General features: G+C 34.7%; 3 protein-coding genes across 7 annotated transcripts in view; 2 read left to right on the forward strand and 1 right to left on the reverse strand.

Moving 5' to 3' along the window:
- The first annotated feature begins 125 nt into the window (after positions 1-125).
- LOC131549758 (aflatoxin B1 aldehyde reductase member 3-like) lies at positions 126-4,217 on the forward strand. Of its 2 annotated transcripts, none has more exons than XM_058792195.1 (4): positions 126-252; positions 1,647-1,746; positions 1,873-1,959; positions 3,884-4,217. In XM_058792195.1, exons 2-4 carry the CDS (start codon positions 1,708-1,710, stop codon positions 4,043-4,045), a joined length of 288 nt encoding a protein of 95 aa, XP_058648178.1. In that variant the 5' UTR covers positions 126-252; positions 1,647-1,707; the 3' UTR covers positions 4,046-4,217. The 2 variants fall into 2 exon arrangements, with proteins under 2 accessions (XP_058648178.1, XP_058648179.1); XM_058792196.1 differs by having other exon boundaries at positions 1,873-1,932.
- A 140-nt stretch (positions 4,218-4,357) lies between these two features.
- mrto4 (MRT4 homolog, ribosome maturation factor) lies at positions 4,358-10,614 on the reverse strand. Its single transcript, XM_058792194.1, has 8 exons — positions 10,486-10,614; positions 10,191-10,249; positions 9,703-9,806; positions 9,538-9,619; positions 9,319-9,386; positions 8,969-9,120; positions 6,034-6,110; positions 4,358-4,700 (listed from the first exon to the last, which is right to left on the reverse strand). Exons 1-8 carry the CDS (start codon positions 10,511-10,513, stop codon positions 4,542-4,544), a joined length of 729 nt encoding a protein of 242 aa, XP_058648177.1. The 5' UTR covers positions 10,514-10,614; the 3' UTR covers positions 4,358-4,541.
- Positions 10,615-13,084: 2,470 nt separating this feature from the next.
- iffo2b (intermediate filament family orphan 2b) overlaps positions 13,085-18,848 on the forward strand; it is a 37,607-nt gene continuing 31,843 nt past the window's right edge. For all 4 annotated transcript variants that reach the window (XM_058792404.1, XM_058792405.1, XM_058792406.1 and 1 more), the window contains exon 1: positions 13,085-14,002. In XM_058792404.1, the coding sequence (XP_058648387.1) occupies positions 13,527-14,002 (476 nt within the window). In that variant the 5' untranslated portion in view covers positions 13,085-13,526. The remainder of the gene's footprint in view (positions 14,003-18,848) is intronic.

Raw genomic sequence — 18,848 nt, forward strand, 5'->3', positions numbered from 1 at the left:
GTTGGCTTTCTTCTTGATTCTTCTGAGGATGAAACCTCAGAATTGAGGTTTCTATTTGTTAAACTCTAATTGTGTTTAACAATTAGAAACTGCGAAAGCTCCTCTTCTTAAAAGTGTTTATGTTCTGCATTTGGTTATCCAGCTCTTAAATTTAGACGTCGATATTTTACAAACATAAAGGCCTATAAAACCTTTTTGTAACCTTGGCATGGCAAATGTTTTGTTTAGTAATCATAAGAGCAGCTGAATAAGGTAAGCCAAATATGAATCACAACACACGAGAAGCAAATAAAACTGCACCACCGCGAATATATATATATATATATATATATATTATTATTTTTTTCTCCCTAAATGTTAAATGTCGTTTTGTTTTTTGGTGATTTTTATTATATGTACCTTTTATTCTGGGTTTTTTTTTTAAGAAACTGAGCAAAAAAAAGCAGTTTTTGTATATTATTTCACCAAAAAAAAAAGGATTTTAGTCCTGTTTTATCAAAAACCAATGGATCCTATACGTTTTTAACTGAGCAAAACAAATGAAACATGAGAAATGAGATAATCTTGAGGCTTCAATTTGTTTTTTTATGGATCAAGGAACAAGGTCTAGTATATAACTATTTTAAAATTTGTCAGTGAAGTATTATTGAAGAATGAATACCGTATTGACTCGTATTTTTCTTCTTCTTAGAAATACATCTGAAAAAACGCGGTCGTCTTATATTCAGGGTCTAGACTTTAACATGTCAATAAAACACCCACAACAATAGGTAGCAACAAAAACGCTTAAAACGAGTGTGCCATGAAATGTGTGTTGTAAAGATCGAGAGTAAAAACAAAAGAAAAAGAAAAGCTTACAGCGGCACGAGTCGCGACTGTCATGTTAGCCTGATGGGACCAAACTTCCTCTGTAGGTGACAGTACCCAGATTTGAAGACTACAATAAGATTGCACTTCTATTGATAATGAAATTGTTTTAAACGTATTTGCAAAACGTAATAAATTGGTTCCTAATTAATAACAGACCTAAAGTCAACAAGAACTAAACTGCTATGTATATTCTGCATTGTTTGTCATTTTTAATTTCCTCCCCATTTTTTCTTGTTTGTTAACCAACATGCTGTTTAATAATATTTACTCTAAATTTAAATTAGGATAATACATTAAATAAATAAACAAGTAATAATAATAATAAACAATAATAAACAAAAATGCTGTAAACATAAAAATATATAAAATGTAATAATACAGTATATTATAATTATATAATAATTAAACTATACATAAAATAAACAATAATAATAATAAAAAAACTAAAAAATGTAAACTTAAAATATACAAAAATTAAATAATGATATATTGTTATTAAATTATAATCAAACAATACATAAAATAACACTAAATTCGTAAAAGAAAAATTATTTGGCTATCTAAAATCCTTTATTCTGTAATGAAATGGTCTCTTTAATCTTTCTTGGGCTAATTTCTTAGCTAGAATTTTATGTTTTTGCACACTTTTTGTATAATTTGAAAACTTTTGCTTAATTGTAAACGATAAAAAAAAAAAAAAAACATTATACTGATAAAAATATACAATAAAAATACACTGATCACAAGTAAAATCATTTTCTCCACTCCTTTCACAGGTGGGCTTCTGACTGGAAAATATCACTATGAAGATAAAGAAGGCGCTCAGCCTGCAGGTCGATGCTTCGGGAACAGCTGGGCTGGTACTTACAGAGACAGGTGCATTAAATTCATAATTCATGCATGACATTCACATCACTGATGGATTTTTTTCAGTCCTGTGTGACCTCGGAGTCTAGATTGAGCATTAAGATGTGATCAGTGTTACATGTTTTTGTATTTCAGATACTGGAAGGAGAGTCATTTCCAAGGCATAGATGGAGTTCAGAAGGCTCTGGACGCAGCGTACGGCTCAGAGAAACCCAAATTTTTGTAAAATATTTAAATTAATTTCAGTTGACCCTTCGCAAAGACTCGCCGCTCTTCATTACTGTTGCTATGTCCAACAAGCTATGGTGCTCTCATGCGAGTGAAAAATACAGGTTACTTTTCATATGAAACAGTCTCAGCTTTCAAATTTTTTAATTTTTTGTGGCTCTTTAATGTGTTGTGACAGATCGCTGTAACGCCTCAGTTTTAAGCAGCTCGTGAGCTGATCATCATACTAGCTATAGCATGAAATAAACAAATGAACATCAGAAGGTATCTTGTTTCAACTGCTAAAAGACGCCAATACACACAATTTTTCAAGTTGAAGTCCACACGAAGTTAATCTATGCTCCTGTCTGTTTTGTTTGTCGGACAAAATGGCAGATTCTGCATTATGATTGGTCAGATCTCCTGTCAGTCAAACTCCCAGCGAAGGGTATTTCAGTAAAATATATATGTTTTTAGTTAACAGTAATAACCCTGATGTGATTATAAAATAAATATGTAACAGTCACAGACATGAGTGAAAATATAATTTCATATATTATTTTTGTTAATATACTAAAACACTCATTTACATTTATGACTTTTAGTTATTTTTGGACTTCAACTTAAAATACACTGAAATGAAAAATGTTGCCTTGGCAACTAACTGAAATGTTTATTTTAGTAAAATATTTTAATTTGAATGAACATTTATTTTAGTTAATAAAAATGTTTTTATAATTTTAGTTAACAGCAATAACCCTGATGTGATTATACAAGAAATATGTAACAGTCACAGACATGAATGAAAATATAATTTCATAATTTTTTTTAACTAAAAAAAAAAAAAATGTATTTACTACTTTTAGTTTAGTAATTCAACTTAAACTACATGGAAATGAGAAATGTTGCCTTGGCAAATTTATTTTTACAATTTAGTTAACGGTAATAACCCTAGGTGAGAGACATCATGAATAGTGCTGGGTAGATTACTATCAAATTGTAGTCTGTAACGTAATCTGTTGGATTGCACATATTAGGTAATGTAATCTACTTTAGAATACTTTTTTGAATTACTTTTGACCTAAAAGCTGATGAAAAGCTGGAAGATTTTCCAAATGTATGAGAGCAGTTGAATTTTAGAAAGGCAATTAGAAAAAGAAAATCGAACTAGAGCACATTAAATTATGAATAATGTACTGCCATTGTGTGAATAATATGTAATCAATAAAAAAAGTAACTTTAATCTGATTATAAGCGTTTTAAAATGTAATCTCATTATAGGTACTTCATTTTTGGAATCTGATTATTTAATCCAGGTGACATGTAATCAGTTAGTGCCCAGCACTGACCATGAAATAATATAATGCACATTTTATGCTGTACATTTAGTGCAGATGTTTGGCAAGTCTCTGATCTGCCCTTGTAATGAGTAAAAGATTTTAGGTTTTTATTCACATGAAGTCCACATAAAATCAAGTAACTACTTACTTTTCGAAGAAACAAAGGTTACCCATCATGAAACTCATTAAATTGCATTTTTTTTTCTTACTCTTTGCCTAAAATATGAGATTCATAATATTCAGTGCAGTAGCATCTTAAAAAAGCAGTCATTTGACCAGTGTCATGACTACAGCAACTGGAAACTTGACAACTTAAAGGGATAGTTCACCCAGAAATGAAAATTGTCATCTTTTACTCACCTTCAAGTTGTAGGAGTTTATTTGAAGAATGTTCGTAAAGTCAACGGCTACCATCAGCTGCTTGGTTACCAAATTCTTCAAAATGTCTTTGTTTGTGTTCAACAGAAGAAAGAAACTCACAGGTTTGGAACAACTTGAGGATGAGTAAATGACAGTTTTCATTTTTTTGTGAACTATCCCTTTAAGTCACAAAATAAATAAATGAGAAATATTCAATGTTTTGACGTGTGTGTTTACAGGGTGATCTGGGTGACGGGGTCATTATCGGGATGTCCAGCATGGAGCAGCTGAATGAGAACCTGACGGCAGCAGCAGAAGGCCCGCTCAAACAGGAAGTCGTGGATGCTTTCAAACACGCCTGGGATTTAGTGGCCCACGAGTGTCCAAACTACTTCCGCTAGATGCCCCGTGACAGTTAAAAAATAAAATGACATGAAACCTGATTTATAAGAACTAATACAGAGATCACTTTATTTTTTCTATGTTCATATTTTGTGAGTGAACAGTGATAATTGAGTTGGACCAGTCTTCAGCTTCCTAATAAACATAATAACAAAATTAAACATCTCTGAGCTCACCAACACTTGATTTTTCTCCATGTTTACAAATAAATGTGATATTGGCATTTTGATGAATAACTTTTGTCATCTTCTTCCCAAAAACTTGCTAAAATAACTTATTTAACAATAAGAATAAAAGAGTACAGTGTTCAGTACAGTCATACTAACCTTTATATTTTTGTAGAATACCGAGACAATAGAAACTAAACAGTGTGCAGATGACTGTGATAGTAATGCGCAACTCACTTAAAGAACACTCAATAAAACGTTTCATGGTTTTATGTTGGATCAACACAACGAATGTTTACAAAAAAAGTCCATTGCCTGTGTCCAGGTTTTATTCACTTCCTTCTCCGTCCTCGGAGTCTTCATTCGTTTCCTCTTTCTTGTTCTCATCGCTGTCACCGTCCGTCAGCTTTTCAAAGTCCCCGGATTCAGAATTCCACATGCACTTAATTGACATTTTGAATTCCGCCATTTCGATTTCAAAGAGTTTCTGCATTGAAAGTCAAAAAAAAAAAAAAAAAATTATGGTATTACAATAATTGATTAAATCCCATTTAAAATCAAAATTAGTTTATGATCTTTTAACTTTTTTAATGGATTTTAATCCAAATAAAGAGATGTCATGTCTGCTAGTGCATAAACAGTGCAGCATGTTGTCTTTTTTGTCATGTTTTACAGGTAAAATATTTTACAAATTAATTTATTTAAAAGCAACACTGCATATGTTATTATGACTTAAAGGGGGGTCATATGATGCGATTTCAATAGACTATAGTCTCAAAACCAAAGCGATATTCTTTATAAAAGTTAAGACTGCCATGCCCTCCTAAAACGGCTCATTCAAACACTCCCCCACATGTCTACGTCATGGTGTGGGGAGATTTGCAAAACACCGCCCAAACGTATACGCAATGAAAGAGGGCAGGACTTTTATTCTCATTGTTGCTGACACCGGCGCCATGTCCTGGAGATGCTGTGTGTTTCGTTGTGAAAGCGAAACCACTTTGTTTGGGCTTCCAAAAGAGGACACAACTAGAAATCAGTGGTTAAGTTGTATTTACAACACTGTTCCAGAACAGTTCAACCCAAATATCCGAGTGTGTGCAGCGGATTTTACGGAGAACTATTTTCTGAACCTGGGAGTAACTGCCAGCTGCTCAAAGACTGTTCTATAAAGTGGGGCAATTCCAACTTCGTGAGGACAGTCTGGCGCTTCTGACTCACAGCCTGTAAGTACGTTTTCATATTTAAAGAATTTGCCACTGACGATTCAAACGTTTTTGAACATTTTGAGCAGTGTAGAGTAGTGCTTGTTGTTTGTTGTTTCTCCAATCACAAATGCAGACATGGTAATGTTTACGCGGCGCGATGACTTATTCTGCGTAAAAAGACAATATAAGTCATTATAATCAATAATTATGTCCCCACTGGATGCAACAAATACCTTGCTTATAAAGGGTTTTATTGTTTTTGTGTCGTTGCGCCGGGACACGGCATCACAATACAGTAAGGAGGCGTAACATTTCCGTCTCACGCTTGAGGTATTCGGCCAATCACAACGCACCGGATAGCTGGCCAATCAGAGCACGCCTCGCTTCTCAGAAGGATGAGCTTTGTAAAAATCGACATGCTTCAGAAAGGCGGAGCAACAATAATGTACAGTATGTGGAAAATAATGGGTTTTTTTTTTAACCTTAAACCGCATAAACGCATTGCATTACACCAAATACACAAAATAATGTTCTTTTTAGCAACGTCATATGACCCCTTTAAAAATACTCATTAAGAAAATTTTTTGCAGTGTATTAGTGGTCCAAACTCACCAGAATTCGAGCCTGTTCAGGTGTGAGTGTGTCTCCCTCTTTACACACTTCAAAATCCTTTATCAGCGTCACCACACCTGCAGATGGATTCATAATATGTTAGTTAGCGCAAACTACCGGTACTTTCTGTCCAATGCAATTTACAAAACACTTATCCTCCTCTGATTGCAGATGCAGATTTGGTTATATTTAGTGGTCAACCGATATATCGCCATCGGCCGATAAGTTTTCCTGTTTGGCCGATGCGTTCGAGGCGGGACATTTATTTTGACGGCGCTGAGAACACAGTGCTCACATTCTCCCTCTTGTTCGCTGTGGTCATTAACAGTTCTGTCTAATAATCAGATAGAACGGTTAAACAAAGGAATTAAAATGTATACAAAAAGTATTATAACGATTGCTTTTACATGATTAGTAATAGAAAGGCAAACATTATAATACTTTTTTGTTTGCCGTGAGAATTCAGAAAATATGCACTTATATCATTTAAACAAATCTTTGAATGACTGATGAACATTGAATTTCACAAACGGATCCAGTTGTTTGATCTTGTGAAGTGTGCATTTGTATCCTGCATGATTCTCTGCGTGACGGTCGGTCCGTGTGAATTGAAAGCGGACAGGAGGAGAGTTCAGCTTGACTGGAGATGCGTGATCGTCAAACTTTAAACTCGTGATTTCAAATTATGCTGCACTTTATGCATTTGCCCACCGTCACATGTCATTTCCACTGTGTGCTGTATGTAAAATGAGTGTTACCTTGGCTTTATTTGAAACAATATGATTCCCAATGCACACAAACTTCCCAGTATACCGAGTGCCCTGTTGGTTACAGTGTTTACTTCCTTTTTAATTATATTTTTATTTTTTATATAAATATAATTTTTATATTATATTATTTATTTGTGAAAAATACTTTGTCATCTAAAGTAATAATAATAATTTGTTACATTTATATAGTGCTTTTCTAGACACTCAAAGTGCTTTACAATGTGAGGGGGATCTTCTCATCCACAACCAGTGTGCAGCATCCACCTGGATGATGTGACGGCAGCCATAGTGTGCCAGAACGCCCACCACACACCAGCTTATTGATGGAGAGGAGACAGAGTGATGAAGCCAATCAGCAGATAGGAGGTTGGTTAGGAGGCCATGATGGTCAGAGGCCAAAGGGCAAATTTGGCCAGGATGCCAGGGTTGCACCCTACTCTTTTTCGAAGAACATCCTGGGATTTTTAATGACCACAGAGAGTCAGGATCTCGGTTTAACGTCTCATCCGAAGGACAGTGCTTTTTGACAGTATAGTGTCCCCGTCACTACACAGGGGCGTTAGGACCCACACAGACCACAGGGTGAGCACCCCTGCTGGCCTCACTAACAGCTCTTCCAACAGCAACCTAGTTTTCCCAGGAGGTATCCCATCCAGGTACTGCCAAGGCTCAATCCTGCTTAGCTTCAGTAGGCAACCAGTCTTGGGCCACAGGGTGATATGGCTGCTGGCTATGTTTATTTAACATTTATTTTTTAAACCATTTTCAAATGATTTCATATTTCTTAAAGATCGATTAAAATAAATAAAATTATATCGGCTTTATATCGGCCACCGGCCACCCTGCTTTCCAAGATATCGGCATTGGCTGTCAAAAAAACAATATCGGTCGACCACTAATTATATTAAAAGAATAGTCCAGGCAAAAATTTTATTTTGCTGAAAATGTACTCTCTCTCAGGTCATCCAAGATGTAGATGAGTTTTTTCTTCATCAGAACAGATTTGGAGAAATGTAGCATTTCATCACTTGTTCACCAATGGATCCTCTGCAGTGAATGGGTGCCGTCAGAATGAGAGTCCGAACAGATGATAAAAACATCAAAATAATCCACACCACTCCAATCCATCAATTAATGTTTTGTAAAATGAAAAGCATGTTTGTAAGAAATAAATCCATCAAGACTTTATAACGGTTTCTTCTGGTCAAAATACTGGTCCATAATCCATAACAACACTTCCTCCTGTGATAAAGTCCACTGACATATTTGTTTAGAACTGTTTTGGCTTGTAAACAGTGCTTGGTGTTTGCATATTTTTCTCCTGATTCAAACGAGACGACTTTTTCACTAAAGAAAGCAATATTATGGATGGAGTATTTTAGTCGGAAACAACGGTTAGAAGTTAAAAACTTCTTGATGGGTTTGTTTCTTACAAACATGCAGTTTTTCACTTCTCAAGACGTTAATTGATGGACTGCAGTGGTGTGGATTACTTGTGATGTTTTTATCAGCTGTTTGAACTCTCATTCTGACGGCACCCATTCACTGCACAGGATCCATTGATGAGCAAGTGATGTAATGCTAGATTGCTCCAAAGCAGATCCGATCAAGAAACAAACTCATCTACATCTTAGATGGCCTTAAGGTGAGTAAATTTTCAGCCTTTTTGATTGGGTGAACCATCATTTAAAGGTGCTGTATGTACGATTTTGACTCTACTAAAGCATAAAAATACCATAATATGTTTGCAGATATTTAAGAAACATGCTAAGTTAACATACTTGTTTATCTGAAAAACAATGCTACAGTCAGTTATTCTCTTTTGAAAATGTGTATTCCGGTCCGGAATGTCTGTGTTTGTTTGTGAAACCCGCCCACTGCCAGTTTACCCAATTGTATGTCGGCACCCCGGGGTGCCAGTTGGAGGAAAACACAGCGTATTTAATTTCATTCATCATCATATGCGCTTGTTTCTGTTGGTGTCGTTAATCTGGCAACCTGCGTGTGTGTCAAGTCTGAGGAGGAGGGGCCGGGTGAAAAAAAAAAGTCTCCAATATTTTGAATTTGAACTGCAATACCTAGTTCAACCGCTAGGTGTCAATCCTACATACAGCACCTTTAACAACTTGTTTGTGTAATAGTCATCATGTTAACGAATGGTTTACCTTTCTTCAGAGCTGTAGGAAGGCCCAGCTGTCTGAGCTGAGGCTCCATTGAGTGTTGAAACTGCTCCAGCGGACCCTGATCCAGCGTCACGGCCATGGTCGCTACATTACCCGCTCGAGCGTAATCCACCTCTTTAAAGTTACTGAAATATCTGATGAAAAAGGTTCAAACATTTCATAAAAGTACAAAATCAAAGCATAAAAGCTTATTGACCGCTAATGCTATTAATTCCAATTAAACTAGCCAGTATATCAGTCCATCTAGATTTAAATTAATCACAAATAGGTTTATGTACAAGTTATCAAAGCATATTAATTGGTGTCAGAATGTCAATTAAATAAATACTTACTCTCGAACCTCGTCTTTGGTTTTGTTTGTGAACAGAACACCTACTTCACCTCTGAGAAACTTGCTCACCTGCAAAACAAACCAGACGATCGAATCAGTCACTAGTCTTGACAGTTTCATAAGCACTTTATTAGCCAGAGAAAGCCAGTATAGTTGATCAAATTAAATGTAAATATTCATCATTTAGCAGTTAAATAATTGATGGCATGAGCTGGCATACTTTATGCAGATTATCTTTGTGTTCGTCTGTCGGTCCTTTACCCAGCGCGATCATCATGACTTTGTTCTTACCAAAGAAGAACCTGAAACATAAAACCCAAGTTCAACCTTAAACTCTTCGAAATCCTAAAATAACACATAAAAACAGTAAATCACATGTTTATACCGGCTGTGTTTCCAGGCCGTCCTGATGTCTTTTAGTTTGTTGTTTCTCATGTTTTCTACTGAGAACACAAACACGTATCTGTAGATGTCTGCACATTTCCGCAGCTGAGAGTGGGAGAAACAGAAAAATATTTTTTAATCAATCACAAAACTACTGTGGTGATATTACATTTTTCATTTAGGCCTGGAAATAAGCAATCAATTAAAAAAAATACAAAACAAATCAATCTTATCAAGAGGAAATAGGCCTATATCAGATTTTGTACTTCTTAAGGTCCCTAATAAAAACACAGAAGAGATTTTCAGATTTTCTTGTTCCAAAGAGCATCTTGAGCTTCAATAGAAACATCTCAAATCATGCTGGAGAACATGATCATGAGGTTTTGTTCAGATCAGCTCCAGTGCTGCTGTCATTCCCAAGCACTTCAAATAATACCATGGTACGTGTTTGTAGTGTCACCCGAAAGAGCAATGAAAAGTCATACTAACCTCTTCGATCAGATTTTGCTTGGCTTCCAACCCCTTCTTGGATGTTTTGGTTAAAGAAACTGTTAAAAGTAACATTAATGATAGTACAAGAAACATTAACAAATTCTAACAGACCCAGCTGCTTCAAGAACATTAATAAATGTCACTAAAATGAATTACAGTTTAACAACGTAAACTAAAGCCTGAGCACCAAGTAACAAACATGATTGTATTTCAGCTCGACTCATTTTAATGTGTGGCGTGTAAAGTTCAGTAACAATAAGTGATAAAGCAAACTAAAAGATTAAATAACTACCTTTTTTGTCCCTCTTGGATTTCGGCATGGCTCTCACGTTGTGGCTCGCTGTATTTTCTTCTTCGCCTGATGATCTCAGTGCGCTTCACAGACTGGGAGGAATCACACCGCCGCCTAGCGGGGTTCGCTGGTGCCTCATGAATATTAATTACAGCAATGAGCGAACTCTATTGGATGGATCGCATGGCATGATTAATATTCATAAGCTAAGACTAAAGCTATTAATAGAAGACCGTTATATTGTGAACCAACAGGAGGCGCAGCATGAGTGTGATTTTATTACAAGACACGTGCTGTATAGTAGATTTGTACAGTAACTTTCTCTTATTTCTAATGGTAAAATGAAGTATTAGTCAATAAAGAGATTCAGAAGTTAAGGTTCTGAAACTAAGATTTTTATTGTTTTTACAGTATGCATTTAGTTTAACGTTATGCATTTTTTCACTCAGGTACTGTATTTTTTTTTTAAGTGAAATATTTCAGTTAATTCAATGAAATCCAAACTTTTTAATTTCACTTTTTGACTGCTTTGATTTTTGGCTTAAACGAGTAGCCTAATGTTGGTGCATGCAGCACCCACTTTAACATAATTTCTTTGTAGTTTTTTTGCTGTTAAACAGCTAGTAAACGACCAGAACTAATCATTTCAACATGTCATGAAGTCTCCCTAAAAAGACACCTTTTCCCAGACACCTAAAAGTCATTAGAGGAACTGCCTGTTTGTGTTATAGATTTATATGAAAAAGCATGGATTCACATGGACACTTAACACTTGAATAAAAGGATTTGTAGCAGACATGACTTCATTCCCAAAAACTTTGATTTTGCATACTTGGACTGTCTATTCAAAACAATTGAGGAAATTACAGATGATCCTCAGAAATCCTTGGGTGTGTTTTGTGCATGTGTGCAGAGCGGCTTCAAGCCAGGGCAGGTTTAAGGTGCAATGCTTGTGTAATGTCTGATTCTATTCATCAGTCATTTGGTTAAATGCAAACAGAGCTTGTGTTGCCGCAACATGCAAAAGTGAAAATAAACGCTTCAACGCCTTCCTTAATTTGCCTAAACTTAAAACTTTCTGCTGATGATTTTAATTTATGGTTTTGCTAATGAGCTAGCTCTCCCTTTCACATTTAATATCGATAATTAATATTAATAAAGGTATGAACCTTTCAACTCTGACTAATGAGCCTGAATTAATCACAGATTTACATTCAGTGAACTAATTATGTTTTTGCGATGAGCAAAACCTGAAAATGTTAATTTGCTGCAGTCAGAAAACAGATAAATCCTAAATATATAAATATGAGTTTATATAGTATATATTTAGGCCTGAAAGCGAGCCTGCTGCTGGTCAACATATATATATATATATATATATATATATATATATATATATATATATATATAATGTAAATATATTAAAAATCTATTAATTAACTATTATAATTAATATTATTTTGACAAAATATATTATATATATATATATATATATTATAATATAATAATATATATATATATATATATATATATATATATATATATGAAGAGTTCATTTGCAAAAACAGATAACAAAATCGTGTTTTTGCATTCCAATTAATGCATTCCAATTAATCGCAATCAAACTGCAGTTGGGTTATTTTGATTAGGTAAAAAATAATAAAAAAAATAAAACTATAACTAACACAATACAACACAATAAAAACATGATAACATAATAAAAACATTTAAAAAAAAAAATCGGAGTTAACTGTTTTGCAAATAAACTCTTCAGATATATGAATAAAAATGCAAAATCTATTTACAGATAAAAATTATAAATAATATATTTAAATAAATATTAATATTATTAATAGTTAAACAATTAATGGTTAAACATTGGTAAAGTATAAACTGTATATATTTACATAAAAAGTATTCAAAGGCAATATATTTTATCAGTATTAATAGGCTATTATTAATAGTTAAATAATAAATTCTTAAACATTTATAAAATATTAATTGTATATTTAGATGCAAATGTAATAATATATTTTGTATATTTTATATTTGTATATTATATTTTATTTTATATAATAATATAATAATATATTTGTCAAAATAATATTAGTTATAATAATAATAGTTAATTAATACATTTTTAAACATTGATCAAATATAAATTGTATATATTTAGAAACTTAAAAATTAAGTAATATATTTGATCAATATTAGTACAATTAAAATGATTTAAAATGGTAGACCTTTTGAACAGAGCAACATAAATCGTATTTATTTAGATTAAAAATATTATATTATTTTAATATAATTAATGATTCATTATTAAACATTGATAAAATATCCTGGAGCATCTGGTTTGGTTGTCATTTTTATTTTATTTTTTATTTTTTATTTTAACGATTAGTTGGCTTAAAGCTCTAGTATGGCAGTGTGTCTTTTTTTAATCAGATTTTAATAATCCACACTTGCAGTTTAAAAAAAGTAAATAAAACGTGCTGGAGTTTGTTTGAGGGGGCGATGTTGGCAAGTTCCTGCACTCTCTCTCTCTCTGTCTCTGTCTGTCTGTCTGTCTGTCTGTGCGTGTGCGTGTGCGCGTGTGTGGCGCTGCTGCTGCTGGCGGCGGGGGCGGAGAGTGCGCTGCGGATCTCCCTTTTTTAGGAGAATGAAACTCGATCCCGTCGCGCCGGTAGCGTCCGGTATAAAACAGTCCAGCGGAAGAAGAGACTGTGAGAATAATATCAGTGTGATCGGAGAGTGTGGAGTTCACGATCACCGAAATGACTCGCAGATCTCCAGATGTCCAGGAGTTTCGGAAATGAGCTGACACACAGACGCTGCACTCCGTTATTCCTCTCGTTTCCACGGAGAACATGATGAGTCCTGGAAGGATGGACAGATAATGACCGCACTGCTCGTTTCTAGTCAATCGATGATACTTAGGGGCTTTTTTTACGCATGAGTAGAAGACTGCACGGACGCACCAGCTTTGAATCGAAGTCGTTAAAGCTCTATTTTTATTCTATCTATTTTTGTATGAAAACATGAGCTCCTTGTTGTTTGGAGAAGGTTTTTTGGGCGGCGTGGTGAGCGGTGCGCCGTCGGACGCGGTTCCCAGAGCTCTGCGCAACGACCTGGGATCCAACATCCATGTCCTCAAGACCCTCAACCTGAGGTTCCGCTGCTTCCTCGCCAAAGTCCATGAGCTGGAGAGAAGGAACAAACTTCTGGAGAGCCAGCTGAAGCAAGCCTCCGGTAAGCCGAGGCATCAGGGCTTCTCCTTCACGCGTGAAGTCGCGGTCCAGACAGACTCTCCGGGCTCCAGACTTCCAGGCACCATCTGGAGCTTTACGCATATTTTGAGACACGGAGAGCGCGTCAAGACTGTCCAGGGACCCGGAGTCACCTGGACCCATCCGGATGGGGTCGGGGTCCAAATCGACACCATCACCCCAGAACTGAGAGCCTTGTATAACGTTCTGGCCAAAGTCAAACGGGAGAGGGATGAGTACAAGAGAAAGTGAGTACTGTGTTTACTGCTGCTTTATCTTGCCTTGATTCTTTCTTTAGGCCTGAAAGCCAGCCTGCTGCTGGTCAAAGCTTCTGTGCCGGACTGATTCATTGCAGCAGAATATCTTGGCAGGAGAACAGCAAATATTGAAGGGCCCAGTTTTGCACGCAGGACAGCTGGACAGAGTCCATACAGGCCAAATTAGCAGATTCTGTGTGTAGGTTGGTGTGCTTGCATGGGAAATACTTTTAAGAAGTGATTCGTTTGCACTTTCATTAAGTATGTGTATGATGAAATGATATAATAAGGCATCATTTGGACAGTCAAGCTCTGGTGAGGTTCAGGGTTTGTTTTTCCATCTGTTCAGCCAGCCGTGATCACTATTATTGAGTCACCTCTAAATATACCTTTTTTTTTTTCTTCTTGCATTGCTCAGCAACTGAAGTCCTACTGCAAATTTTGCAGCTGTCTTCAGAAATATGATATGAGAAGCTTTTTATCACAGTTGCCCAATGATTAAGTTAATTGTTTCATTCACTTTATTTACTTGATACAGAAATGCAGAGACTTAATTTATGGTCAAGATAATGCCAGACCATCAAAATTAAAAGAAAAAATGTTAAAAACAAAAATATAAACAAAATAGTATATTTTAAGACCATTATATATCTCATTGCAACATTATTTTCATGATAATATTGCATATTTTGCCCCCAAATCTCATTACTGTATTACAAAAAAAAAAACGATTTATGATTAAAAGCATTTATACATTGTGGTATTATTTGTGGCACTTCTTTTAATTTACGCTGATTTAAATAAAAAAGTATTTGTGCAACAGTATTGTTTTAAGAAGCTACAGTAAAAATTCATAATTTAAATATTTGGAACAGTAAAACTAAAACCTCTGGATGCTTTACAAGTAATACTTTTTTTTTTTTTTTGTATTTACTGCCAGGTATGTTTACACATATGAGGAATTTGTTCCCCAAACAGATTCCTCGTATGTGTAAGCATGCCTGGCAATAAAGCTGATTCAGTAATGAAAATCTGAGGGTAAAATGTGCCCTTTGTCCTGAAAACATTTTATTTTATTTTATTTTATTTTATTTTATTTTATTTTATTTTATTTTATTTTATTTTATTTTATTTTATTTTATTTTATTTTATTTTATTATTATTTTATTTTATTTTATTTTATTTTATTATTATTTTTTTTTTTATTTGCAAAATATAATTTCCTATTTTCGATCTAATGATTTTGGAGTAGAAAGTGACAGACATGATGACAGATTTCCAGCCTTTGTGAATGAGGTTTCTTTTGAATGTTGAATGGGTTTTATTAATTCATGACTTCTGAATGACTTCAAACACTGGGGCATCAGATGAGCCACGTGAATGTGAGTATAATATATGTGTGTGTGTGTGTGTGTGTGTGTGTGTGTGTTCAAGCTGCCCTTTTGCCCAGGCATGTGCTGACTCACTAGTAAAATACTGCTGCCTTACCCTTCAGAAAGCCACAACAATGAGCACAAATGAAGGCGAGTAAAGAGGAAGCAAGCGTATGTCTCACATCCTGGTCATCCTGTGGGTGATTCAGAAGCTCATTTTAATACTGTTCGTGTTGTGGGCTTGTCTTTGTCTGAGATTGGCATCAGTTATGACTTCATGACATTACACAGGAACTTCAAATGGGTTGCGGACAAGTTCTGATATGAAATAGGCCAACAACTTTGTTTTCTTTGTTAGAATTTCTTTTGTATCATCTACAGGAAGTATACCAGCCAACGAAGTTAATGTCAAACATAAGGGAATCAATATATGGGAATCTATATCTATGTAGGCTTGTGGAATCTCTGGAAGGCAGTTTCTGCCACAGGATAAAAAAAAGAAATAAATAAAAAGGTAATGCTGCCATTTTATTTGGATTTTTTCTCCCCTCACAATTCTGAGAAAAAAAAACTCAGAATTTCAAGTTATAAAAGGTCAATTATGAGATAGAAACTCTGAATTCTAAAAAAAAAAAAAAAAAATCATAATTATGAGATATAAACTCAAACATTTTGAGAAAAAGTCTGAATTGCAAGATATAAACTCAATTCAGAGAAAAAAAGTTATAAGATATAAACTCAATTAACTCAAAAGTTATAATTATGGGATAGAAACTCAGAATTGTGAGATATAAATTATAACTCTTTCTTGCAGTTTCAAGTTTGTATCTCGCAACCCTGACTTTTCTTCTCAGAACTGCAAACTCCTAATTGAGAGCTAACATCTGGTTTTTTTTGTTTGTATTTTTTTTAAAGCTAGCAATTCTTCTTTTTCAGAATTGTGAAAAAAAAAAAAAAAAAAAAGCATGAGAATTGTGAGATGAAGTAACAGTTACCTTTTCAATGTTATTTATTTATTTACATTTTTTTTATCCTGTGGTGGAAACAGGCATCCATATTAAGTATTAACCTTGATGCATAGAATTCTGTTAAATTTGTGCAATCACGGAAAGCTGTGCAATTTCATTTCTTTGCAATTGCAATCAGCAGACATGCTCTCGGATTACATGTCCATTATAGCTACTAGCTTCAGTGGCTTCATCTCTATATGATACCCAAAGGAATGTTGGTTAATGACGCTCAGAGATTCATTAGTCTGATCATTCCATTCCATGTTAATTAGTATTACTTCTAAATAATTGTTCCTCCTAAGTGCAAAATTAGGGTGTATAATCGCCAGCATGTTTATTAATGCATTAAATGATAACTGAATGATGATGCAAGAGATGACGATGCTTGTGTTTTCTGACATGCTGGTCATGTAAGCGGTGTGTTAACAGGTTGCAGCTTTTCTTCTGTGTCTGTAGTTCATCCTGCTGGAGATATCTGACCCCACACTGTTCTTAACGCCTGTGAATCACTGGTGTGCATTACATCTCAAACATATCCTTTGCTCATACGTTTGGGAATTGCAGCTCCTATGTCCATTAGCTCCAAGCGGCTCCAACAAATTAATTATGTTGAAGGCTTAACGAATAATTAATAGGCTTATAATAATAATTAATCAGCTTATAAATAAAAAGCTACAATGATCAAACATAAACCAGCTCCCAAGCTATTTGAAGTTTGGGATCTGAATATCCCTATGTATTGAGTGTTGTATGTGTGTGTGTTAACTAAAATATATCACTATATATCTAAGGCCTTTTTTGTGATGGCACAATAATGTCTTTGCATTCTGAATCTTTATTTAGGGATTTTTATTGATACATGCAATTATCTACACTGTAAAAAAAAAAAAAAAAATTGAAGTTGTAACTACAAAAATATTATTGTAGTATGTTTTAGATGAAAATACTACATCAGTCTCTCTCTTTAAAAAGTCATGTTTAATACAGATTTTTTTTTTTTTTTACAGTTTTAACCTAATTAAATTAATTCATTGTAATTATTTTTAAAGTAAAGTTGAAATTTACCACCTGAAACCTGGTCTAAAGTCAATTGCGCAGCACGTTCGTATTATGTACCACAGGTGCAAAACGCGCGTACACTCTACTTGGTACACACACAGGGTTGCGCAGCAGCACACAAACATGCCAAATATTAAAAATGAAAGGATTACAATGTTAAAGATTATTATTGTGTAAATAGCAAATCCACCATGGTGCGAGCGCAACTGGCTTTTAAAGGGAATGGGAGATGAGACTCTGATTGGTTTATTGCACATTATTCCCAAAACACACCCATGACTCATTAAGAGAATTGGGACAACCTTTTTGGACCATGTGCCTGGTGCGCTGACCGTTTTTTCCATCGTTACAAACTTGCAAAAGTGTATTCAGACACAAGTGCACCTGTGCCATGTGCTTCAGACCATGCGCTTAGATCATTAAAATAGGGCCCTTAGTTTTAGTTACTTTATTACATCTAGTTAATCTAAATTAAAATGAGAAATTTGGCCTTAGCAGCTAGCTAAAATAAGAATTTAAAAAGGTTTAGGTTTTTAATATTTTATTTTATTTCAGAAAATGTTTATTTAAATCACTACTTCAGAAACATTTATTTATTTATTTGAATGGTTTTAATTTTAGTTGACTTTAATAACCCTGCTAAGTTGAATATTTAGTGTTTGGGGTTTGTTCGAATCAATCAAGTATGAGCAATAATATACTGATAGTATCAATAACTAATCAACCATAAACTAGTTGTCTTAGTTGTTTGTCTTTTGTTGAAACATAAGCAAAAAGCATTCAAATAAATTAATTTCATGTGCTTGTTGGATGAGGCGGTCACGATCTTGCACAATTCAGAAAAATAAGATGTTAGTGTCTTTGCGTGAAAATCCATGTGCAACGATTGGTCAAAGTCGCTGAGTTTGTGAAGATTATTGATTTCCCAGACACTTAAAAGATATTGCTCTTCCGCTGCTCCACCACTAAAACAGAGGTTTCTTTATCATCGCTGCTGCAATGAAGCAATCATTGGGCCTGTTAGGAAGTGAACTGACTGTATTACTGCTGTAGTGTTTGTGGTTTTAACTAGTATATCTACAGCCACCTCGCTTCTGCTCTGAATGGCCAACAGCCTGCTGGAGCGAGAGCAGAGATTGATGGCTTTTGTTTGTGTGTGTGTGTGTGTGTGTGTGAGAGAGAGAGATAAACTGCAGTCGGGACACTGGTACGTGTGTGTGTATATGTTGATCTATTGCAGTCTGGTGCAGCGTTCTGTCACAACTCCTTTAGGAAAACATTCATTAACCTCTTAAGAGAAATATAAAGCTGACATGTAGCTCTGCAGTATACAGTACAGTCTTACTGTGGACAGTATGCAGATTTTCTGTAAGCATGAAATCCCTGATGACCCAC

This window comes from Onychostoma macrolepis, chromosome 11 (genome assembly GCF_012432095.1).
Source record: "Onychostoma macrolepis isolate SWU-2019 chromosome 11, ASM1243209v1, whole genome shotgun sequence".
In the NCBI taxonomy this organism is placed as follows: Eukaryota; Metazoa; Chordata; class Actinopteri; order Cypriniformes; family Cyprinidae; genus Onychostoma; species Onychostoma macrolepis.

Bases quoted from the DNA above. Each gene is read 5' to 3' on its own strand.
- LOC131549758 (XM_058792195.1), top strand. From the start codon at position 1,708: ATGCTTCGGGAACAGCTGGGCTGGTACTTACAGAGACAG. The intron at 1,747-1,872 runs GTGCATTAAATT...TTTGTATTTCAG, and splicing joins GCTGGTACTTACAGAGACAG to ATACTGGAAGGAGAGTCATT. The intron at 1,960-3,883 runs GTAAAATATTTA...GTGTGTTTACAG, and splicing joins TCAGAGAAACCCAAATTTTT to GGTGATCTGGGTGACGGGGT.
- mrto4 (XM_058792194.1), bottom strand. From the start codon at position 10,513: ATGCCGAAATCCAAGAGGGACAAAAAAG. The intron at 9,807-10,190 runs GTTAGTATGACT...TCCCACTCTCAG, and splicing joins AGCAAAATCTGATCGAAGAG to CTGCGGAAATGTGCAGACAT. The intron at 6,111-8,968 runs GTAAACCATTCG...ATCCATCTGCAG, and splicing joins TCCTACAGCTCTGAAGAAAG to GTGTGGTGACGCTGATAAAG.